A 26,101-nucleotide genomic window follows, 5' to 3' on the forward strand; every position below is an offset into this window, starting at 1 on the left:
TTGTTCATCGCATCTAGGTCTATGAGCCTTCTGTGCTGAAACCTTGTTCAATAGTTGTAACTATAGAGACACAGTATGGATGTGCTGTCTCCGGACTGTGCAGTTTCCAACACAGCCATTAGTGACAGCAAAGGTGCCATGCCATGTCGTTTTCCCTCTCAGCCACCCAGAACAGCAGCATGGCCCTCTTCATTTCAAGGATCACCCATTTTATAAAGTGATTCCATATCTTAGTGTCATTTGGGAAAACTTTTGACATGTCAAAAGTTTTGATCAGTCTGTCAGACCTGTGCCGATTGGGAGAGGACCACACTGCAGTGCGCTCCACTCCTGCGATAGAAAAGAGTCAGGCTCATAATGTGAGTCTTTGGAGCCCTTCGGCTAAGATTTCAGTGACATGCTGCTAGATCGCAGCTCCTGATGGTGAATGTGTCATATTGCAGCCTGCAACTCACTATGGCTGACACATCATTTGGCAGCTCTATCCCTAAGGGTTGGATTGGTGCCACTTATACAGGGAGTGATGCCAGTATGCTGTATACAGCATATTGGGGAATGATATATAAGCATACCATCAGCTTTACCAGGCAGCACTGTTGTATAATCTGGACCAGTGGGATCACACATGGTGGCACTACATAGTATACCAGGTGATCACTACACATGGTTATGCCAGCGTGCAGTGCAGTCGCTCTCCTTGTCATGTGACCATCTAGTTGCGATGGTCACACGTCATGTGACAACTACCAGCTTACTGTAGTGTAACGTTAAGCCTCCATAATCCCCAGACTTGTTCTGTTCCTGTGATCTCAGCGTTTGGCTGTGTGTACACGGCTCTTTGATAACAGATAAAAGTGCAGTTTGATTTTCTATCTCTTGATGCTCTTCCTCCTCTGTGAGATGACTTCCTTCTCTTCAGCACAGCCGGCCTTCATGTAATGCAGATTGCTTTTTGCACACAAGTGATCTGCATGGCTAACCTGAGCATCCGTGCCTGGCAGGGTGACCTCACCATGGGGGCATTACATTCACCTTGCTTCTTTATACATTTTTTATGAGTTTAAAGTGCAGCGACCAGATGTTAGTAGTGCGTGAGAATGAGAGTTTTCCATTCGCACATCATCATCATCATCATCATCATTTTTTTTTTATGCATTTGGAGATTGCCCCAATAATGCATTAACCAGGCTGATCTTTCATTATTGATGTGTGAGCTTTATAGATAACCTGCCACTCGAGACACCCTTCTAATCTACCTAGCCTAAAGGCTCCATTTCACGGAATGATTATCGTCCTGAGAAGGCAACGATCAGCCAGCATTGTTCATGTCGGCTGATCGCTGCTATTGTTTGTCTTTCAACCTTGTTGAAAGACAAACAGCTGTGATAGCAGTGATCTCCTGCCATCGCTCTGTGGTATAGGAGCAGCGGCAGCAGACCGCTACTATCCTCTATGGGCTGCCCGGACAATATAGTGATCAACCGGGCAGCCCCCCCACAACTCCCTGGGGCCCCTCCTGCACTCAACCGCTCGCGGCCGACGCGTGTAATAGCGGCAGCAGTTTGTTCCTCTTAGTCGGCCCGTAGAATAGGATCTTTAGGAGTAAGTAAGTGCCAACCTGTCAGATCAGCTTGTGTTTGCTCCTGGTTCCCTTCTTGCTGCCGGCACAATTACACCCACGACAGCAAGCAGTTAAGAGCGGGGAGCTGCAGGCAATCTTTACACGGAGCCACGGCCAGCTGACCGTCATTCTTGTTGTCTTTCAACATGTCCAAAAAAACTATGACTACATAATGTCGGCTGATTGTTGCCTTTTAACACTAGCTATTACACCAAGTGATTATCGGCCGATAATTGTTGTTATAAGGCTTTAAGTGTGGGAAAGATGATTGTTAATGGGATATAAGATATCACACCAGTTTCTCATATTTCCTTGTGTAAAGTTTGTTGAAATTACATTGACTATTTAACACTCACACACCACGTTTTGGATCTCTGTCACTGGTATATGTTGGAGTACTGCAAACAGCATTTCACTGTACACTGTCACATGCCTATAGACTTCTAGTACTACTAGTGAACTGTTAAGTCTCTAAAACCTACTCATGTCCCTTACTAAACCCTTAGTGATGAGGTGCAGCCATTCATTCTGTTCCTGTGGTGTGTCTGCTCTCAGGTCAGGGCTGGGGACCTGCTTATACACAGCTCTTTGTTGTGCTCAGTATCTGTACCACGTGATGCCAGGATTATTCTGTGTCATCTGGCATTCTTAACACATGTAAAGGAGGTTAGCTGGCAGCGTCCACCCTGGTGAAGTGAGTGGAGAACATACAAGAAACGCTGGAGACCCTGGATCCTCCGTCCATCCCTCTGGGAGATGGCGATACTGTCAGAGGTGCCACCATGCTACATCATCCCGTATGTACAGCTTCTCTTCATCCTTGTAACGATAGATATAGCAGATATCCCTGGAAGTAGCTGCGTCTCCTGTACTGTAAGGTGAGAGGTGCTGCAGTGTATGAGCGAAGAGACCGCAACTTGCAGCATAAGGGGCTGACTGACGTCTAGTTACTACAAGACCCAGCAAGCTGCAGTGTGGGCAATAGTAGTGTGTTGCAGTGGTAAGGGGAGAATAGTCAGTAATAGGTTATTAGTAATCTAATACTAAGCAGCTTTCAGGCGATGGCCCGACAGGTTGTTCTTCACAGCTCTGTTTGTTCTGTATCTGTACCACGGGCAGGACACTGCTTTTATAATATATTTTGCAGTCTGATACATATTGGGAATGGAGCACCCATGTAAACATGGTGAAAAGAAGTGTCAAATGGCAGCAAGTCATCTTTTGGCCAAACATGCATTCATTATATGTAGATATTGCAGTGGAGTTAAAGGGAATTTTTCTGAACAAAACACTGATGAAGTGTAAGGAACTGTTCAGCACTATTGTCAATTCTATCGATGACCCCCAGTGAGAATATTATTCATGAAATAACAATTCTTATAGCTCTGTGTTGTGCTGTTTCTCTGTTTGTAGAAACGGACTAGATGGCCAACTAGGCATTACCAGCTGGGCATGTGTCTGGGACAGTCGGCTGTGATTGGACATACTGACCCCCCCCCCTCCCCTAAACTCATAACACCCAGTTTTCCATTAAAGGGGAAGTATCAGCAGGTTAGACAAATGTAACCTGCTGATAGCCCCCTATTGTGTACGGGACGCAGCGAAGGTAGGTTTGTCTCTTACCTTCCTCCATGGCACCGTCCCCGTACTGTTAATAGTTGAATCCACGGCCCGGAGCACCATTAGGAACACTGCCACACCCCCATCGCGCCAATCTGGCTCAGTGCGATGGGTAGCATTGCTCCAGGCCATGGAGTCAACAATGAACAGCACGGGAACAGCGATGAGGAGGAAGGTAAGACGCATACCTACCTTCTCGGCACCCCGTGCACTATAGGGAGCTATCGGCACTTAGATCTGTCTAACCTGTTAGTTTTTCTTTAAGCCATATATTTCTAGAAAAAGATAGAGATATAAGAAAATTTGTTCTGTTGTATGGGCACCATGGGACGGAATGGTTATGTTTGACTATTTTTCATTGCTCCAGCTCTTCTCCCTTTTCTTCTCTTCTGTTCCCTTGTCTGTGTTGAATGTAGTTGTGTAAGTTTCAATATATCTGATATGGCAGAGGCGTTAGTTTCTTGTTTTGTATGGTCACCTTAGTTTGGCGACTTATTAAAACACTTGTGAAGTTTCATACTCTTATCAGTTTCTTTTTTTTTTGTTGTCTTTTATTACAAACTTAATAAATATTACAATTTAAAAAAAAAGAGGGAATGTGTTCCTTAATAGTGTTTTTTTTTTTTGGGGGGGGGTACTGCTGCTGGTTCCCTTTAAATATTGGGTATTACAACAGTTATGGCGTAACTATCACTGTGATTCGCAGCAATCGCCCTTGAGGGGGGGGGGGGGGGTGCGACTGAGCTGTCTCTCTGCTGTAGCCAGTGGAGTGCTGGGAGCTCATACTGTAACTTGTGTGCACAGTACTGGCAGAGGCAGCAGGGAGCAGAGCGTGTCTCATGGCACCTGCAGAGCACCAACGTACAGGACAATGGTGGTGCAAACGTCTCAGCCGATGTCAGGGGGGATGGCCAGGAAAGTGACGGGACCCGTGGCTCTCTGGTGCTGGATGCCTCGGTAAGATACATAGGTTTAACATCTCTAGAAACATGAGTGGGATCTAGGTGACTGTTGGACCCTTCTCTGGGGTATACCTGAACTGTTCATAAATAATCTGGATGATAATTTTCAGTTAAATCACCATTACTGTCTGTCTTTGTCCACATGTGGATGCTTTGTCATGGTTGGACATATGTGAATGTCTTATATTGTGTGCGTGGTGTTGATGCGTATGAAGAATCCATCATATCGGACATCTGCTATACCCCAGCAACCCCACAGTGTTCAGATATCTGGCTATATGTCATGGTAAAGCTTTTCTCCTTTAGCTGACGGTCACTTACATTCCATTCAGGGTTTTTCTTATGCTGGACTTGTATGAAGTTACCTGCAGGTAGGATATTTCCATTGTATGTGAATAGTCTAAAAAAGCCTGTATACACTGCTGTTCCTATAGATGCCAGGCGCAGCACTTTTTGGAAGCCTGCATGGAAACATGAACTTGTGTCGCTATCCAGGTGAGACATGAGAAGGTCAGGGAACGTATGTGGAAATTGGCACTTTGCCAATGAAGCGACTTGTTCTTGAGGCAGTGTTGCTGTAATACGGATAGTGGAGTCAGAATAATCTTATGCTAAAGTTAACATTGTTTTATAACTCAACAAAAAAATGGACAATCCAGATCAAGGGGTCAGTGATGATACCCTGTAAGCCCGAATGAGGAGGTGATAGCTTGAGGATTTCCAGGTAGACTCTTCCATCTAGTCACCCACATGGGACCTTTATACTTGTGAGCAGTGGGGTCCCAATGGTTAAACCCTCAGAGATCAGTGAGATATCCCCTATCCTGTGGTTAGGGAATAACTTTAAGGCCCCTAGCACATTTCTGTCCACGTACTATCCACAATTGCAGATAGTATTGGACCGATTCTAGTTTATGGTTTAGTGCACATGACTGTGGATTCCATGGTTTGTGCATTTGCCTAAAGCCCAGAAAGCACTGTAATGCTTCTTCTAATAATACAAATGGTCTAACCACCCCCACCCTCCTCCTCTATCTTGTTAGGGTCCTATTCCACGGAGTTATAATTGGCCATTATCGCTCTGTGGAATAGAGTCAACGATCAGCTTATGACCGTGTCGTCGGCTGATGGTTTATTTACAAAAACACCGAAAAATGCAACAGCTCACCGCAATGGCAAGATACAGACCCACTACAGACATCAAAATAGTTAAAAGCAGCCCCACCATGATAAGGTAGCCTCAACTCGGGGCAGACCCTACACTGTACTATGGCCTCTCCATGGCATATAATACGCCTATGCTCTGGGCATGCAGGATCCATCTTATACCTGCAAAAATAATTGCACCACCTGGGTGGGATAGGTGGAGTGCATGACTAAGTAGAGGCAGCCATTCCCCCCCCCCCATCTGGAACACAGATGGGGGGGGGGGGGGGGAGTGGTTCAAAGCTAAAACCATCAGGCACCGACCACGCAGCATGGAATAGCGATGCGCGGCGGGGGGCGACCGACAATTTCACAAGCATCATGCTTTACCCAAGCATGTTGCAGGTCTTTTCCTGCGCTCCTTCTTCCTCCCCATCCCACACGCAGCAGAAGCTTCGGTGCGGCCTGTCTTAGTTGACAGACCGCTCAGGCAATTACTGGCCAGGACCGCAGCGCCGTCAGCTCAGACAGGCCGCTCCGAAGCTGCTGCTTCCCCCTCACGCACGCTAGACCCAGAAGTAGGGCTGGGCGATATGGCCAAAAAATAAAATCACGATTCTCGATTTAAAGCTCGATTTTTTTTTTTTTTTTTTTTTTTTTTCTCTTTTTACTAAACAAACAGGACATTTTTCTCCCTGCAGCATCAGAAACTATTTTATAGACGTTTGAGACAACAACCATATTGCTTCCCAGTGTAACAGTGCTCCTCCCGTGCCCCTATGTAGTAGACAAGCCCATTGTGTGCCCCATATAAGTAGTTTTCCCAAATATGTGCCCTATGTACTAGTGTATTAGTAGTAGTACAGATGAGGGGATTAGCAGTACAGGTAAAGATGAGGGGTGTAGTAGTACAGGAACAGATGAGGGGTGCAGTAGTAGTAGTGCAGGTAAAGATGAGGGGTGTAGTAGTAGTACAGTTACAGATGAGGAGTGTAGTAGTAGTAGTAGTAGTACAGGTATAGATGAGGAGTGTAGTAGTAGTACAGGTAAAGATGAGGGGTGTAGTAGTAGTAGTAGTAGTACAGGTAAAGATGAGGGGTGTAGTAGTAGTAGTACAGGTAAAGATGAGGGGTGTAGTAGTAGTAGTACAGGTAAAGATGAGGGGTGTAGTAGTAGTACAGGTAAAGATGAGGGGTGTAGTAGTAGTACAGGTAAAGATGAGGAGTGTAGTAGTAGTACAGGTAAAGATGAGGAGTGTAGTAGTAGTAGTAGTACAGATACAGATGAGGGGTGTAGTAGTAGTAGTAGTAGTAGTAGTAGTAGTAGTACAGGTACAGATGAGGGGTGTAGTAGTAGTACAGGTACAGATGAGGGGTGTAGTAGTAGTAGTACAGGTACAGATGAGGAGTGTAGTAGTAGTAGTAGTACAGGTGAGGGGTGTAGTAGTAGTAGTAGTAGTAGTAGTAGTAGCAGCAGCAGCAGCAGCAGTAGTAGTAGTACAGGTACAGATGAGGGGTGTAGTAGTAGTAGTACAGGTACAGATGAGGAGAGTAGTAGTAGTAGTACAGGTACAGATGAGGAGAGTAGTAGTAGTAGTACAGGTACAGATGAGGAGAGTAGTAGTAGTAGTACAGATGAGAGGAGTGTAGTAGTAGTAGTAGTAGTACAGATGAGGAGTGTAGTAGTAGTAGAGGTACAGATGAGGAGTGTAGTAGTAGTAGAGGTACAGATGAGGAGTGTAGTAGTAGTAGAGGTACAGATGAGGAGTGTAGTAGTAGTAGTAGAGGTACAGATGAGGAGTGTAGTAGTAGTAGTAGAGGTACAGATGAGGAGTGTAGTAGTAGTAGTAGTAGTAGTACAGGTATAGATGAGCCTGGTGTAGTAGTAGTAGAGGTACAGATGAGGAGTGTAGTAGTAGTAGTAGTAGAGGTACAGATGAGGAGTGTAGTAGTAGTAGAGGTACAGATGAGGAGTGTAGTAGTAGAGGTACAGATGAGGAGTGTAGTAGTAGAGGTACAGATGAGGAGTGTAGTAGTAGAGGTACAGATGAGGAGTGTAGTAGTAGTAGTAGTACAGATGAGGAGTGTAGTAGTAGTAGTAGTAGTAGTAGTACAGATGAGGAGTGTAGTAGTAGTAGAGGTACAGATGAGGAGTGTAGTAGTAGTAGTAGTAGAGGTACAGATGAGCAGTGTAGTAGTAGTAGTAGAGGTACAGATGAGGAGTGTAGTAGTAGTAGTAGTAGTACAGGTACAGATGAGGAGTGTAGTAGTAGTAGTAGTAGTACAGGTATAGATGAGCCTGGTGTAGTAGTAGTACAGGTACAGATGAGGAGTGTAGTAGTAGTACAGGTATAGATGAGCCTGGTGTAGTAGTAGTACAGGTACAGATGAGGGGTGTAGTAGTAGTACAGGTACAGATGAGGGGTGTAGTAGTAGTAGTACAGGTACAGATGAGGAGTGTAGTAGTAGTAGTAGTACAGGTGAGGGGTGTAGTAGTAGTAGTAGTAGTAGTAGTAGTAGTAGTAGTAGTAGTAGTAGTAGTAGTAGTAGTAGTAGTAGTAGTAGTAGTAGTAGTAGTAGTAGCAGTAGTACAGGTACAGATGAGGGGTGTAGTAGTAGTAGTACAGGTACAGATGAGGAGAGTAGTAGTAGTAGTACAGGTACAGATGAGGAGAGTAGTAGTAGTAGTACAGGTACAGATGAGGAGTGTAGTAGTAGTAGTAGTAGTACAGATGAGAGGAGTGTAGTAGTAGTAGAGGTACAGATGAGGAGTGTAGTAGTAGTAGAGGTACAGATGAGGAGTGTAGTAGTAGTAGAGGTACAGATGAGGAGTGTAGTAGTAGTAGAGGTACAGATGAGGAGTGTAGTAGTAGTAGAGGTACAGATGAGGAGTGTAGTAGTAGTAGAGGTACAGATGAGGAGTGTAGTAGTAGTAGAGGTACAGATGAGGAGTGTAGTAGTAGTAGTAGAGGTACAGATGAGGAGTGTAGTAGTAGTAGTAGAGGTACAGATGAGGAGTGTAGTAGTAGTAGTAGAGGTACAGATGAGGAGTGTAGTAGTAGTAGTAGTAGTAGTACAGGTATAGATGAGCCTGGTGTAGTAGTAGTAGAGGTACAGATGAGGAGTGTAGTAGTAGTAGTAGTAGTACAGATGAGGAGTGTAGTAGTAGTAGAGGTACAGATGAGGAGTGTAGTAGTAGAGGTACAGATGAGGAGTGTAGTAGTAGAGGTACAGATGAGGAGTGTAGTAGTAGTAGTAGTACAGATGAGGAGTGTAGTAGTAGTAGTAGTAGTAGTAGTACAGATGAGGAGTGTAGTAGTAGTAGTAGTACAGATGAGGAGTGTAGTAGTAGTAGTAGTAGTAGTAGTACAGATGAGGAGTGTAGTAGTAGTAGAGGTACAGATGAGGAGTGTAGTAGTAGTAGTAGTAGAGGTACAGATGAGCAGTGTAGTAGTAGTAGTAGTAGTAGAGGTACAGATGAGGAGTGTAGTAGTAGTAGTAGTAGTACAGGTACAGATGAGGAGTGTAGTAGTAGTAGTAGTAGTACAGGTATAGATGAGCCTGGTGTAGTAGTAGTAGTACAGGTACAGATGAGGAGTGTAGTAGTAGTACAGGTATAGATGAGCCTGGTGTAGTAGTAGTAGTAGTACAGGTACAGATGAGGGGTGTAGTAGTAGTACAGGTACAGATGAGGAGTGTAGTAGTAGTACAGGTATAGATGAGCCTGGTGTAGTAGTAGTACAGGTACAGATGAGGGGTGTAGTAGTAGTAGTACAGGTATAGATGAGGAGTGTAGTAGTAGTACAGGTACAGATGAGGGGTGTAGTAGTAGTAGTAGTAGTAGTAGTACAGGTACAGATGAGGGGTGTAGTAGTAGTACAGGTATAGATGAGGGGTGTAGTAGTAGTACAGGTATAGATGAGGGGTGTAGTAGTAGTACAGGTATAGATGAGGGGTGTAGTAGTAGTACAGGTATAGATGAGCCTGGTGTAGTAGTAGTAGCAGTACAGGTACAGATGAGGAGTGCAGTAGTAGTACAGGTACAGATGAGGGGTGCAGTAGTAGTACAGGTACAGATGAGGGGTGTAGTAGTAGTACAGGTACAGATGAGGGGTGTAGTAGTAGTACAGGTAAAGATGAGGGTCAGGGACATAGCTGAGAGCATGGGGCAGACTGGGGGGGAAGGGCATGGGGTACACTGGGCTGGAGAGCATGGGGTACACTGGGGGGGGCAAGTATGGGGCACACTGGGGGGAGCAAGGGGCAGACTTGGGGGGGAGCAAGGCATGGGGTACACTGGGGGACATGCATGGGGCACACTGGGGGGAGCATGGGGCAGATCGGGGGGAGAATAGGGCAGATCGGCAGGGGCATGGAGCAGACCGGGGCAGGAGGGAACATACCTGGTGTACCCGCTCTGCGCGGGCGCACACCACCGGCACTTGCGCTCTCCTCCCGCCCGCACTACTCCCCGCAGCGGACCCTCCCCCATAGCCGGACGTGTACGCGCGCTTCCTCCCGGCCGCACATGGAGGTCCCCGGAGGAGGCTACAGATACTGAAGCATCGGGTGATAGTGTCGCTGCTGTACAGCTCCAGCACCCGCAGCGATCACCCGATGCTTCAGTATCTGCAGCCTCCTCCGGGGACCTCCATGTGCGGCCGGGAGGAAGCGCGCGTACACGTCCGGCTATGGGGGCGGGTCAGAGGCGGGGACATAGGACGCTGCTGGGCACTTTCGCTCCTCACGCTGTTTCAGTAGCTGGAGGATGCGAGCAGCCCGCCCGCGCGCCCAAATCCAATGATTTTTTGGGAAAATCGATTTTCGATTTTCCAAAAAAGTCAAATCGATTCTCAAATTCTGGGCGAATTAATCGAATTAATTCGATTAATCGCCCAGCCCTACCCAGAAGTATGGTGAATTATACTTACAGAACAGCTGTTGACCCCAGCCGCCATGTTGGGACAATGACATCATCTTCAGGAGGCCAGCCGGACCGCTCCAGCCCTCCAGCGCGTCATCAGCTGCTCAGCCAATCGCGTGGGTGTGGGGAAATGTGGGAAAGCTGGGAATTCACCTAAATAACACACATTACAAAGTCTGCGACCTAAGACTTAAAATGAACTATATTTTCCATCACTAATGTGAAATAATCTTTACCTCTGAGGGCCCTAGTACACGTTTGAGATCACACACGTCTCCAGGGCTTGTGGATAGTCGCAGGAGGCTTATGTAATCTCATTGGGGGAGACAGTGATGTAGAGACCATCGAGCTAAATACTGCTGCATCCTGTAATTCTTCCCCCTGGAAGTAAAAGAGGGTCTAGTGGAGCAGAGCTGAAAGAGAGATTACCCCTTTAAGAAAATCCTCACTTCTCCTATAACTGCACTGGAACTTGAGGATTTTATTTTTTTTGTTAAGCAAAGAAATTCTTGACTGTGCATTTTTCTGATGCCCTAGAAGTCTTGGCAGAAGATGCCAGCCGCGCTACTGTGTGAGAATCGGGTTATGTTCTGGATGCTTTATGTGATGTGTCAGCTCAGTAACCCAGTCTAGGCCTGTAGTGGCAGCACTTCTCATCACCGCAGTGTACTGATCTGCCAAGACCTACATTCGCTGTAACAAAGTGTTTTTCTATTATTTCCTACAGGATCCATCAGTCACACAGGTGACCAGAAATGTCCCACCCGGGCTAGAAGAATATAATCCCTTCTCAGACTCCAAAACAGTAAGTAATGTCCTTCTGTTATTAGGGCATGGAAAGGGGTTTTCTAGGTCGGAAGACTCATTGGGGCACATTCACATTGCGTTGCACAAACTTTTTTTTTTTTTTTTGCTAATCATAAGACTTTTCACGCGTAATAAAAAAAAATCTTTACCAAAGATCTTAAAAAGATTTACCAAGGGCTTTGCGCTGTTTTTCCTCAGTTTTCACTGCCTGCGGCTTTTTTCATTTTTTCCTTTTGAAGATGATGTGGTCATGTATTAGCTACTCTTCTTGTTACCTTTTATCATGTGCTTTTTAATAGTTGTGCAAAAGTACTCCATCCTAGCCTAGTGTTTTGTTTGTTGTTTTTTTGTTTTTTTTAGCCGAACTGTGTTAGGCAAAAATTGTCCGTAGCCCTGCCCTCGCACAGCGATCCGTACCCAGCTCGACCTTCCATTGATAATCATTTGGGGGCAGATCGCCCCATTATGCCCCCTCTAATGATTATCAATGGAGGGGGCCGGCTGGATCAGTGCTCACGTGACACGTGGTAGCCACATCCCATGTGCTCCTATTGGTTGACTGGGCTCAACTAACAGCATGGGAATGGTGCTGTTTGCTGGACTTTTGCTTTAAGCTCCCCATACCATGATCTATAACTTTATGTTTTAACATGTAAAAAAAAAAACATGGCTGCTGTCTTCTAAAAACAGCACCACACCAGTGTCCGGGTTATGTGTTGTGTTGCAGCTCAACTGAAGTAAATTGAGCTAAGCTACAACATGCAGCCTGTAGACAGATGTGGTGGTGTTTGTGTGTATACATCCACCAGGATATCACAGCTCCCAGATACCTGGTTTATCCTGACTGTAACCTGCTCTGCATACTAGGACTCCAAAGTAAATGATCATAAAGGCCCTATTCCACGGAATGAATGTCGTTCGTATTCGGCCCGTGGAATGCAACGATCAGCCAACATCGTTCATGTCGGCTGATCGTTGCAGTCGCTTGTTTTTCAACATGTTGATCTGCTGCCGTCGCTCTGTTGAATAGGAGCATCAGCAGCAGATGGTGCTGTATCCTAGGTGCTGCCCGGACGATCAGCGATCCTCCGAGCAGCCCAACCCCCCCCCCCCCCCCCCCCCCGCAGCTCCCCGCCGCCCCTCCCGCACTTACCCGCTTGCTGCAGCCACGCTGAATAGCGGCGGCGGCAGCGAGCGGGGAACGAGGAGCAAACGAGCGCTGAGAGCGCTCGTTTGCTCCTCTTAACGACCGGTGGAATAGGGGCTTAAGAGAAGACTGGAAAACAATCTTTGTCTGTAAGTAGAGGCCTAATGCCCCTATTCCACCGGTCGTTAAGAGGAGCAAACGAGCACTCTCAGCGCTCGTTTGCTCCTCGTTCCCTGCTCGCTGCCTGCCCATCTGGGCAGCCCATAGGATACAGCAGCATCTGCTGCCAATGCTCCTATTCAACGGAGCGACGGCAGCAGATCGTTGCTGTATCAGTCGCTTGTTTTTCAACATGTTGAAAAACAAGCGACTGCAACGATCAGCCGACATGAACAATGTCGGCTGATCGTTGCACTCTATTCCACGGAACGATTATAGTTCGTAGCGGCCGATATCGGCCAAATACGAACGACATTCATTCCGTGGAATAGGGCCTTAAGGGCAGTGCACCCTCCCAATGGCAGAATATTACTTGCAATCAGTTTAGCCATTGCATTTGTGAAAGAAAAGTATAAGATCAAATCTGTGACCTAATGTCAGAATGTGCTGGATGTGAGGGACATGTTAGCTGGGATAATTCAGAGTTTGGGGCACATAGTAAATTCTTTTGATTTATTTATTTCCACATTTTGTTTTCTTCTCTCAGGCACAGCCAGCAAAAGTGAAAATGCCGACCTCAGCACCCAACACACAGCCGGCGATAATGAAGCCGACAGAAGAACCTCCTGCATACACGCAGATCACAAAGGTATAGCGTCTCTATAAGTAGGAGGTCAGCAGAGAAGAATTATCAGCACTTTCTATTCCCTTTTTTGTAAATCAGTAATGTCAGCACATGTACTTGCTGATAGCCCTTGAGACGCAAATGCTTTTATATATGGAAAATGCTACGTGATATGTACACAGGTGTCTGACATAGTCCAGGAGAGGAATATATAAATAACACCATAGTACTTCACATGGGACACCAAAATCTAACAGGATATATGTAATGTAGCTATGCCCTATCCGCTGTAGACATGTCCATGTTTACGCTTGATGTAATAGTTTATTATCCCTTTAGATGAAGGACAGATGCCATAGGGGACACACACACACACACACACTACAACTCAAATTTTCATCAAAAGTTCTAGAGGACAATGTTTTATACTTGAGGAGGGTTGTGTGCTTGTGTAAACTCCATACACCTCACCTGGGGGCACACAAAGCCTTAGACTGAATGGGATGTTGCCTGACGTCTCTAGGAGCAGCTCAGCACTCCTGCACTCGTGGCCAAGAATGAAGATTTTAAGACTCATATAATTTACTTGTTTTACCTCATACTAAGCAGTAAGCATAATCCCTCTGACTGAAGCGACTTCAGTCTTGTGTATGAATATGCATGCAGGAGACTTTAGACGTCAGTGACGCATGTGGAGGCGGTATTGTGACCTCTGGGAGATGATGATCCATATTTCATTAGTCAGTACAGTAAAGGAGAACAACACCTGGGAAATAGCATGAAGTGCATACACTGAAGTCAATAGATGCCATGATGGTGAACACAGAAGCAAGAAAAGTTTTGATGCAGCAGACAAAGAATATGCAATGGACATACAGATGAGGATTATGGATATTGGCTGTACGCCCTGAATTAGCTGGATATCTTAGACATGTACACAGATCATTATTTGGTTGTGATATGGAAACTGACAGCATGAAAATATGTATATTTGTGCTGTCAGTTTCTATGGCTGCAAGAACAATACATGAATCATTTGTGCAGCCTTGGCTCTAGATTTCTTGTGCCATGTAAAGTCACGGCAAACAAGTGCCAAGAAATACAAGTGTCTAAAAGCACCCTTAGTCTTATTTAGTAAAATATGAATTACCCCTGTATTAAAGGGGTTATCCAGCGCTACAAAAACATGGCCACTTTTCCCCCTCTCTTGTCTCCAGATTGGGTGGGGTTTGGGACTCAGTTCCATTAAAGTAAATTGAGCTTTTTTTCAAACCACACCTGAATTGGAGACAAGAGAGGGGGAAAAGTGGCCATGCTTTTGTAGCGCTGAATAACTCCTTTAAGCACTACAAAAACATGGCCACTTTCTTCCAGAGACAGCCCTACTCTTGTCTCCAGCTTGGGCAGGGTTTTGCTGATCAGTTCCATTGAAGTGAATGGAGCTTTTTTTTTATTTTACTTTATTTTTTCCATTTTCTTTCATTACAGATCATAAGAAAATATGAAATATATAATACAAGTACATATGCCATTCCCCCCAACCCTCCCTCCCCCTGTAGAGAGCAGTGGTAAAAAAAAAAAAAGCCTTTAACAATTGCACCTTTTCCAGATCCTGTGATGTCATGCGAGGGATTTCTTTGATTATTTTGCTACGATTTCCTCATATATTCTAAAATTATTAATAATCTCTTCCCATTCAGCTCTACCTGGAGGGGTGGGTTCCAGCCATTTCCTGACTATTACCACTTTTGCGCACCCGAAGTCAATGGAGCTTAATTGCAAACCCCACCTGAACTGCGTGTTGTGTTGTCTTTGAAAGAAAGTGGCCATGTTTTTGTAGCACTGGATAACCCCTTTAAAAACTGTTTGCATTTGGGCTAATGTAATTGATGGACTTTGTTTCTCTCTAGGAACACGCTATAGCCCAGGCTGAGCTGCTGAAACGTCAGGAAGAACTGGAAAGAAAAGCTGCAGAATTAGACCGCAGGGAACGGGAGATCCAAAGCCTGAACCAGCCGGGAGGCAAGTATGACTCCTTTATAGGAATTGGAGTATTGCTGTAGGTTATAACCACTTCAGTAACAGTTCTGTTACGCTACTGGCAATGAATAAACATGCAGATTTACTATCTAATTGGCAGTGTAATCTGGGCTCACACTACGTTTTTGCAAAAAATTGATGGATTTGTGTGTCCGTTTTTCCATTGACTTCGATTATAAAAAACGGGTCAAAACAGATCCGTTTTTTTTTTTTTATTTAACGTACACAAAAACGTAGCTGGCCCTACTTTTGTGTCCGTTAAAAAAAACTGATCCTTTTTTTGTTTGTTTGTTTGTTTTTTTTTTACAATGGAAGTCGATGGAAAGACGGATGCACACAAATGCATCCGTTTAAAAATAAAAAAAAAAAAGATGAAAAAAAAATTGATTGCAAAAACGTAGTGTGAACCCAGCCTCAGACTAGATCTAAAATTGCGGCAGATTTATTAGTTTTTGATAAATTTAGCTCATCTTTAGTTTGTCAAGTCTCAGTTGAGATCACCTATTAGTAGGCTTTCTTTACACCAAATCTGCGTGCCACAATCTGGATTGCCAGGAAAAGGGAAGCTTTTTCAGAACTAGAATTTCCATTATGCCTGGAAAGCTGGAAAATCGCAACAGCTAGAAGGCCACAGGTTCTCCTTCCTTACAATAAGCCTTGACCTGCTATTGATTAAGGAGTTTTAAAACCATCTAAAACAAAGCAGATGTAGTACAAATCTTGTGCGCCTGATTTTTGGTAAATTTTGCTCCAGAATTCTAGTGCACTTGCAATAGCAGTTTTTCCTCAGTTTGATTTATCTATTAAAGCTGTGGCTGTCCAGGCATGAGGGGAATTATAGTTTTACAAAAGAAACATGACTACTGTTGTCTATGGTGTGTGGGCTGCATTGCAGCTTGGTCCCACTCATGGGAGAGAAGAATAGGAGCAATACACGGCCCATAGACAGTAGTGTGTCAGATAAAAGTCCCTAGATGTGCTTTTAATGCTTCATGTTATGATCCCATTAACATCAGATAACGTCTGTGTTTTCTTTTTCTTTTAATGCTCCAGGGAGAAGAAACAATTGGCCTCCCCTACCGGCAAACTTTCCTGTTGGTCCATGTTTTTACCAAGATTTCTCAGTGGACATTCCTGTGGAATTTCAGAAAACTGTAAAGATTATGTACTATCTATGGATGTGTAAGTGCTCTGTTCACATGATACGGAAACCTGTCAGCATACCTCTTACAAACAATACACAATATGTTTTGATGGTTGGTTTCCGGGATTTTACACAGCTCCCCATTGTATAGTTATAAGCTGAATCACTTTTGTTTGTAGTAGGAGATCTGAAAATAGAGCAGCACACCAAGGGGAATATCATATAGTATTGACGTGCTCATTGTTACAGGAGTCTTCAGTGGTTACTTTCTTTTATATAAATGGCCAAAGCTTTGGCTGTCCAGGCATGATGGGATTTGTAGTTCTGCAACAGCTAAAGGGCCACAAGTTTCACACACCTGATTGAAGGGGTTAAGCTGCAGGGATTGCATCTAGCTCTATCCTTGTCATAGTAGCAGGGTGTCAGATGTATGTTACCCCACACACCATTTCCATTCTGTGCTGCAAGGAATGAGCATTTGTTAGTATAGCCCAGGTAATAGATAACTCCATGTTATTATGTGTTAGTTTTTAATCTAAACCCTAGTGTTCTCTAAGCTCACTCACAGATTCTTCTAGTGGCCGCCATTGCTGCTCTTGCTATTCATGCAAATGTTATATTGAAGTGGGGTATATGCAGGTTTTGGTGGAACACCACCCTTTCCTTGTATTTTATGGCTTAGTGTTTTTTTTAAGTGATTTTTGCACAGATCATTCAGGTATATCCATTCAGAGAAGATTAAAGGAGAAGTCCGGCCAAAATTAATTTTTGATATGTTGTTACTTATGAAAAGTTATACAAATTTCTAATGTACATTAATTATGGGAAATGCACATATAGAGCTATTTCCCTTAATTTAGTAGATCAGGAAGTGTTAGAAATATCTCTGAAGAAGTGACGTCACGACCCAGTGTGTAATTCCTATGGAGTGTCCAGCAGGGGGCGCTCTCTATATAGAAGTCTATGGGACTTTATTGTTTCTATGGGTTTCTATGTAATGTAATGTAATGTAGTGTACAGTGCTTTATTGAATGAATACATCTATGGAATACTTTGGGGAGCAAGTGTCCTTGCTCCCCAAAGTATTGCATAAATGTATTCATTCAATACACAGTAAGCCCGCCGATCCGCCGAATTTCCGCCGCATTCCCGCCGATCCGCCACACGCTGATCCGCCGCATTCCCGCCGATCCGGACCATATACATTGAACTACAGCTCCCATCATCTGCTTCTAGTATGAACAGGTGATGGGAGCTGTAGTTGGGTAAGGGATATGACATGCCGCCGGGCGCAGGGGGGAGCCGCTCAGTACACAGCAGCTCTCCCCCCTCCTCCTCCTCCTTCCGTGATAACTTCCGCCTATACCAATGCTGAGTCCCTGCCTGGCCGCCGCTCTCCGCTCACATATACTGGCTCCCGGCATCAGCGCGGACACCAGGATGCATCGGGAGCCGGTATGTATGGGGGGGAGAGCGGAGAGCGGCGGCCAGGCAGGGAGTCAGCATTGGTATAGGCGGAAGTTATCACGGAAGGAGGAGGAGGAGGGGAGAGCTGCTGTGTACTGAGCGGCTCCCCCCTGTGCCCGGCGGCATGTGATATCCCTTACCCAACTACAGCTCCCATCACCTGTTCATACTAGAAGCAGATGATGGGAGCTGTAGTTCAATGTATATGGTCCGGATCGGCGGGAATGCGGCGGATCAGCGTGTGGCGGATCGGCGGGAATGCGGCGGAAATTCGGCGGAAATGCGGCGGATCGGCGGGCTTACTGTGTATTGAATGTATTGAATGAATACATTTATGCAATACTTTGGGGAGCAAGGACACTTGCTCCCCAAAGTATTCCATAGATGTATTCATTCAATAAAGCACTGTACACTACATTACATTACATTACATTACATAGAAACCCATAGAAACAATAAAGTCCCATAGACTTCTATATAGAGAGTGCCCCCTGCTGGACACTCCATAGGAATTACACCCTGGGTCGTGACGTCACTTCTTCAGAGATATTTCTAACACTTCCTGATCTACTAAATTAAGGGAAATAGCTCTATATGTGCATTTCCCATAATTAATGTACATTAGAAATTTGTATAACTTTTCATAAGTAACAACATATCAAAAATTAATTTTGGCCGGACTTCTCCTTTAAGAGAAACCTATCACGTTAAAAATGCAATCTGTCATGTTCAGGGTTCTGTCATGTTAGGGAGGGTTCACATGACATTTGTGGCTTCCTTGGTACAGATATGTCAAAAACAGGCACAGAAATATCTCTGCACAAAGTCGAACCCCATTTACTTCTATGGCTTGAACGCTTTGAGCTCTAGTAGAAACTTGTGTGGGTAAAATGACCCTTAGTAGCTGACTACGTTTGGGACCAGTGCCAGTCCATGCAAAGATGTGTCGACACCCCATTTTCACAGGGTTCCAAATTGATGCCTCGGAAGAACCTAGTAGATTTATAGTTTTGTGGGTAAAAATCCAGAGTTAACATTTGCCCCTTCTGGCATAAGAAGTCTTGTGCTGGTTGAAAAAGAGACTAAACGCAGGAACTCAGCCATTATATTGATGCACACACTGAGCTGTGGCTCTCTCTACTGGCTGGGGCTTCATGTGTTTTGTCTTTTTCAACAAGCTCAAGACTAAAAAGCCGCCTTCAAGACATTGGACCTGGATTTCAGGTAAGTATAGCTTTGTTTTAAGCCAGCGATGGGTAAGTATTCTTTATTAGGTCCTCGTACTATACTACCAGCTGTCACAGGATTTCCTCTTAAATTATTTCTTAACTTATGGAATCCCTCTAGTGACACTGTTCTTCTTTTCCACAGTCCATACAGTCACCTTGTTTGTAAATATCTTTGGCTGTCTGGCGTGGTTTTGCGTCGATACAAGTCGAGGCGTTGACTTTGGATTGGCTATCCTGTGGTTTTTGCTCTTCACACCGTGCTCCTTCGTATGCTGGTACAGACCACTGTACGGAGCCTTTAGGTAAGACCATGGTCATGGTGCTTTATATTTTATGTGCATGTTGGTATTGAAAAAGTAAAACCTGTATAAGATGTGCCTTTCCATGTGAATGTGCAGACACTGCCAGGAGAGGCCTGTGCGCCTTCTGCAAGCTGCTCTCTGTAAATCAGTTGCTTCCCTTGTGTATCATTTGTGCTCGGCATCAGTAGATTTCCCGCTCGGTATATACGGCACACAGACGGCACGCTTCCTAGAAACTGAAAACACATTTTATTCTTGGCACTAACACTACATATATATTTTCTTTCTTTATTATATGGCACGAGTCCATGTATATAAAGTGTTTAACACATTGTGCATATATAGTTACTCCAAAGCTGTTCATTGCATGCCATGTAGAGCTTAAAGGGCTTGTCTGGTTTATTATAGGCAGATAATTAGGTAGGAATATAGTAGATACACCATTGCCCCATGTATGGCATGCTGCATTGGTACCCTCTCACCCCATAGCCCCCTTCTCCGAACAATGTAGTACTCACCATAGTAACCATTGAGCTCAATTGTTTATGAACCCAGATTATATTCAGATGTGCATCCAGCTCTCTAAGTGCTTCGTATTTTGCTTGGCTGCCTGTTGGGATCTTTCTCTCCATCGGGCCAGAGCTAGAAGGTTTATCGCACTGTTATCATTGTACACGCCCGTATCAAGGGAGAGTGCACAGACAGGGCAAGCAAGAACAACCACCAATCATAAAATCCATAGATCGTATCTGTGTTCTTTTTCTTACTTCTCCTCTGTCTGATATCACAATTACAAAACATAAAAGTAGAAAAGCAGTGTGCGCGTAGGCAGCCATGGATTCTTCCCCTTTATAATCCTAGTCCACATGAGGCTGGAAGTTTAGGTGGAGAGGCTGAGGTAAGGCTGCATATTTTGAAAGAATCAATCTTACGAATTCATCCTTTAAAGCGACTCTGTACCCACAATCTGACCCCACCAAACCACTTGTACCTTCGCATAGCTGCTTTTAATCCAAGATCTGTCCTGGGGTCCGTTCGGCAGGTGATGCAGTTATTGTCCTAAAAAACAACTTTTAAACTTGCAGCCCTGAGCCCAACGGCCCGGGCTTAGAGTATCTGTGCCCTAACTTTGCACCACCCCTCCGTCCCTCCTCCCCACCCTCTTCATCATTAGGAATGCCACGGGAACATTTTCTCCTGTCTGAACATTGCACAGGTGCCTTAACGATCCAGCCCATGTGCCGGGCTAAACAGTTGAGAAATAGGAGACAATCTGCCTGGGGCAATTCCTAATGATGAAGAGGGCGGGGAGGAGGGACAGAGGGGTTGTGCCAGCCTAATGCATATACAATCTAGGCAACACCCGTTGGGCACGGGGCTGCCAGTTTAAAAGTTGTTTTTTAGGACAATAACTGCATCACCTGCCGAACGGACCCCAGGACAGATTTTGGATTAAAAGCAGCTATCCGAAGGTACAAGTGGTTTGGGCGGGTCAGATTGTGGGTACAGAGTCGCTGTAAAGTGTCACTGTCGTGAATTTTTTTTTTGCAGACATCAATAGTACAGGCAATTTTAAGAAACTTTGTAATTAGGTTTATTAGCCAAAAATGCATTTTTATCATGAAAAAGCAGTTCTCCCCCCTGTCTTCATTGTTCTCCTATGGAGAGAGCTAAATAAAAGACCAAAACAGGACAACAAAAGAGTTAATCTACAAATACCTCACCCTCTATCTCCTCTGACAGTCACCACTGACCTCTGATCACAGCTGTCACCCAGCGCGTGCCTGTAATCCTCTGTTATCTGCTTTCTGCTGTCGGCTAACTCCCTCCTCCCCTCTCTATAGACCAGACTGGGTACGTCTGATGCAACAAGTCACAATTTCCTGATTTTTTGCAGTGGATGGAAAGGAGGGAGGGAGGGGGGGGGGCTGGGAAAAGGCTTTTTAAATGCAGATAATGGCATATTTGGCTAATAAACCCAATTACAAAGTTTCTTAAAATCGCCTGGACTATTGATTTCTGCAAAAAAAATAAATAAATAAAAAAATAAATAAATAAATACGACAGTGACTCTTTAACCCTTTGAGGACCAGGCCCAAAATGACCCAGTGGACCGCGCAAATTTTGATCTTAGTGTTTCCGTTTTTCCCTCCTCCCCTTCTAAGAGCTCCAGCACTTTCAGTTTTTTATCTACAGGCCATGTAAGGGCTTATTTGTTACAGGAATAGTTGTACTTTGTAATGGCGTCATTCATTTTACCATAACACGTATGATGGAATTCCAAATATATTATTTATGAAGATATAAATTGGTGAAATCGCAAAAAAGAATGCAATATGGTAACGTTTGGGGGGTTCCTGTGTCTACGTAATGCACTATATGGTAAAAGCGACATGATACTATTATTCTATAGGTCAGTACGAACACAACCATATGCAGGTTTACGCAGATTCTCTAATGTTATATATTTTCTTTAAATGAAATCCTTTTTTTTGGCAATTAATTATAAATAAAATGGGACTATTGTGACGCTTATAACGGTTTTATTTTTTCACCTATGGGGCTGTATGGGGTGTAATTTTTTCCGCCATGATCTCTAGTTTTTATTAATACCATATTTGTGAAGATCGGACGTTTTGATCACTTTTTATTAATTTTTTTATATATATAATGTAACATAAAATCGGTAATCCGCGCACTTTTTTCCCTCTTTTCGTGTACGCCGTTTACCTTTCGCAATGACGCTTGTTATATTTTAATAGATCGGACAATTACGCACGCTACGGTATATTATATGTTTATTTGTTTATTTATTTTTATATGTTTTATTTATATAATGGGAAAGGGGGGTGATTTAGACTTTTATTGGGGGAGGGTTTTGGGGTAGTGTGTTAGGGTTTTTAACTTTTTTTTTTTTTACACATTTGAAGTCCCTTTGGGGGACTTTTACATCCAGTACTTTGATTTCTACACTGATGATTGCTATGCCATAGGCATAGCATTGATCAGTGTTATCGGCGATCTGCTCATTGAGCCTGCCTGTGCAGGCTCAGTGTAGCAGAGCGCCGATCGGACCGCACGGAGGCAGGTGAGAGACCTCCAGCGGCCCGTTTTACCGATCGGGACCCCCGCAGTCACACTTTAAGGAGTTAATGACACGCGGCAGCGCGATCGCTGCAGCGTGTCATTGCCGGTGAGGTCCCGGCTGCTGATTGCAGCCGGCCCCCACCTGCTATGAAGCGCGCTCCGCTCCGGAGCACGCTTCATAGCGTGAGAAACACCCAGGGCGTACAGTTACGCCCTAGGTCGTCTGGGGACAGACTTCCATGGCGTAACTATACGCCCTGGGTCGTCTAAGGGTTAAGGTCAGGAGAAGCGTTACATTGTCCCAATACCACAAAGCATCAGGACAGAAGAGAGTACACAGTGTACTGGGAAATTCTCCCAATTTTCCTAGATTGCTGAATGGCAGACATGTCTAGTTATGTGCTGATTATTCCCTCTATCCAATATCACTGCATGCATATCTATAGAGGAGATTTTTATATATGTATTTTTAAAAAATGTAATGTTCCTTTAAGAATCATCCTTTTTTACTTTTTGTGCAGCAATTTGTTTGTTTTTTGCTTTTATCTGATTATATATTGATGTCTTTGTCTCCACAGGAGTGACAGCTCCTTCAGGTTCTTTGTCTTCTTCTTTGTGTACATCTGTCAGTTTGCGGTGCACGTCCTACAGGCGGCCGGGTTTAAAGGCTGGGGTAACTGGTAGGTACACACTAGTGATGGATGTTACTAAACTTGCATAATCAACACCTAAATTGCCTTATCTGACACTCCTTAAGGGTGCGTTCACACCTACAGGATCTGCAGCAGATTTGATGCTGTGTTCAGTTATTTAAATGAAATCTGCTGCAGAAAATCAGCTGCAGATCCTGTAGGTGTGAACGCACCATTAATGCTGAAAAGTCTCAGAAGAAGATGTGAATGAGGCCTAAGGCTGTATCCATGTTTTCTTGGGGCTGCATCCAACTTCAGCCACTGATAATCAAATGCAGAGCGTTTGGGTTCAGACAAAGCTGAGCATTTGCTTATCTATAGTAGACAGGTTTTATGGCATAGTTTAGGGTTAAAGGGGTTATATGGGACATTAAAATTTTTATGTTGCACATTCACTGATACTACGGAGCGTGAAGCTACAGGTCGGCATCGGGATCTCATTATAATATTGAGGGCTCTGAAGCTTATCAAATCTTACTGCTCCTGTAGTGACACAGCCACTCGGCTCTGCCAGTGTCCTGCTGTAGTTTCTACAAAGCAGCCACAAACATCTCTCAGGAGTGAACTCCTGGTCAGAAAATTGCTGCCCGTTGTGCTATCCCACGTCAGTCATTGATTGGCTGAGCGCGCTGTCACTGCAGAGAAGAGTTCGGTGGCAATGGCTGAGGTCTGCTGAAAACACTGCAGGAAGACACTGGGGAGTGTGGAGAGGTAAGGGTAAGGTGTTTATATGTTTTATATATGGGCAACATTTAGGAGTGCCAGAATCACAGTTTAGGAGTGCCAGATTCCCCCTTAAGGGTGCGTTCACACCTACAGGATCTGCAGCAGATTTGATGCTGTGTTCAGTTATTTAAATGAAATCTGCTGCAGAAAATCAGCTGCAGATCCTGGAGGTGTGAACGCACCATTAATGTAGTTTGAAGAATGACGGTACTAATATGCCGGTTTACTTCCTTATGAACCTGATATACTATGGTTAGCAAACAGATCAGTGAAGTGAGTAGACCGCTGACGTGGTAGATTTCATGCTGCGGCTAACATTATAATGGGTGTTTGTGTTTTGCAGCGGTTGGATTTCTGCACTGACTGCTCTCAATAAGAATATTCCTGTGGGCATTATGATGATCCTAATTGCTGCCCTCTTTACAGCTTCTGCAGTAGTATCACTAGCTATGTTTAAAAAGGTAAGTGCCTTTTTTATGTAACTACCAGGTTTACTTTACTAATACTAATAGCATCTGTATGTTTTAGAACAGGGACGTCAAACATGCGTCTCTCAAGCTGTTGCAAAATTAGTTCCCATCATACCTGGACAACCATAGCTTTAGCTGTCCAGAAATGATGGGTATTGTAGTTTTGTAGCAGCTGGAGGGATGCGAGTTTGACACCTCAGTCATATTATATACAATACACCATATATCATATGAAACCTTTGGTGGAAGACAAGAACGTCCAATAACTGGAGGCTGCCAGTACAGGATTAGGTTGCATGCCTAGTCTTTGCACCTTTCTTGCTCTGCTCGTGTGCTGCAGCTCTTGTGGCCAGAGGTATATGCTGTCTCGAACCACAGGAGTGATTGACAGGGTGGCAGGCCAGTGGCTCCTCGCCCTGTCAAACACAGAGCAACATTTAACTGTATGTGCTCCTTTTTAGGTGCACAGTACAGTTAAAGGGCCAGGTGCGGCAGCCAACATTAGTTTCCCAGTTTCTGACGCTGTCCTGGGGTACCTAGCAACACATCCAGAATTGTAGACCTTTTCCGAATGCCAACCAGAGCGGTCAAAAATTCTGAATGCTCCCATAGGCTTCTATGGGGTCCTCTGTGCCGGAATTCCAGACCTATTTTATGGGTGTGCAAATTTTTCCAGATGTGTGCATTAGCCCTTAACATGTTGAAGGTTTAAAACGAACGACTTATATTGAGGCTTATTGCTCTGTTTCTTACAGGTGCATGGACTGTATCGGACAACAGGTGCTAGCTTTGAGAAGGCCCAGCAAGAGTTTGCTACAGGCGTGATGTCCAACAAAACAGTGCAGACTGCTGCAGCCAATGCGGCCTCTACAGCTGCCAGCAGCGCTGCCCAGAACGCTTTCAAGGGTAACCAGATGTAAAGGCTCCCGCTGAAGGCTACCATTACCAGTTTCATCTCTCTTCAGTCACGCTCTACATCTCCAGCCGTGTTTGCAACACCCATAAAAGACTTTAAATTGCACTTGCCATGTGTATCTGTTACATTCAGCCCATCCTGTGCCAGGATTTTTGAAAAAAGGCTCCCCTGGCACATTATGGGCCTATTGGTTGTGCATGGTGAAAATAATGATGCTGTTACTGGATCTCTTGTACACTTCTGTCCCTTCACCCCAGCCCTTCCCAACCTTGAGCTCAGAAGGCTCCAACCCAAGTCCTGTCTAAATACCTGGTGGGTAACTATAGTGTGAATATGGCGTAACTAGAGCGGAACAGTCTCCAGGTTCTAGACGCAGAAAGTATTTGCTAACTCTTAATGCTCAAAGTGCACATTTTTAAGTATTTTACGATACACTTTTTTTTTGTTGGTACTTAGTCTCTTTTAAGTAACACATTCTCAAGTCTGGAGAAGTATTCATGCGGTTCTTAGAAAAGCCGGTGACCACTATCCATACCTGCACCTAGTAAGTAGTCGGTGTCTGATTCTTACGTGCATTTTTAAGGATAAAGCACAAATGGTACTTTAATCTGATATAGTCCATAGATGTTGAGCTAAGTGGCTGTTTTAACTCTTTATTCCTGGGATTGTGTGTTGTCAGAGTACCTCCGCAGGATTGGTGCGTACTTTCCATTGTCTCAGCGGTTACTGTAAGGTCCATTAGGGCTGCGAGAAGAAAGGGAAGCTGTATCAGTGTTTGTGCTGGATTTCTTCCTTTGTGTTTTTGTGTGTTTCTGACGTCTCCTTAAACACTTCTATTTTGCTGTTTTGTTATTTAATGCAGTGCATTGTTCTTTTGCTTGGATTTTTTTTTAAGTAACTTCTAGTGGAAGTACTTTGTTGTTTTTTTTCTCCTTTATACATTGAACCAGTCGGTAGAGAGGACTGTTTCTGATTGTGTAATATAATGTAGTTGCAGTGTGAACTACCCTGTTATCAA

General features: G+C 44.4%; 1 protein-coding gene across 1 annotated transcript in view; it reads left to right on the forward strand.

Moving 5' to 3' along the window:
- The window catches only part of SCAMP1 (secretory carrier membrane protein 1), a 29,885-nt gene extending 4,697 nt beyond the window's left edge, over positions 1-25,188 (forward strand). The window contains exons 2-9 of the mRNA XM_069963027.1: positions 11,000-11,077; positions 12,933-13,034; positions 14,921-15,036; positions 16,108-16,232; positions 19,033-19,192; positions 22,858-22,959; positions 24,041-24,158; positions 24,923-25,188. Of these exons, the coding sequence (XP_069819128.1) occupies positions 11,000-11,077; positions 12,933-13,034; positions 14,921-15,036; positions 16,108-16,232; positions 19,033-19,192; positions 22,858-22,959; positions 24,041-24,158; positions 24,923-25,087 (966 nt within the window). The 3' untranslated portion in view covers positions 25,088-25,188. The remainder of the gene's footprint in view (positions 1-10,999; positions 11,078-12,932; positions 13,035-14,920; positions 15,037-16,107; positions 16,233-19,032; positions 19,193-22,857; positions 22,960-24,040; positions 24,159-24,922) is intronic.
- The last annotated feature ends 913 nt before the right edge of the window (positions 25,189-26,101 follow it).

Source organism: Dendropsophus ebraccatus, chromosome 3 (assembly GCF_027789765.1).
Source record: "Dendropsophus ebraccatus isolate aDenEbr1 chromosome 3, aDenEbr1.pat, whole genome shotgun sequence".
NCBI classification, from domain to species: domain Eukaryota; kingdom Metazoa; phylum Chordata; class Amphibia; order Anura; family Hylidae; genus Dendropsophus; species Dendropsophus ebraccatus.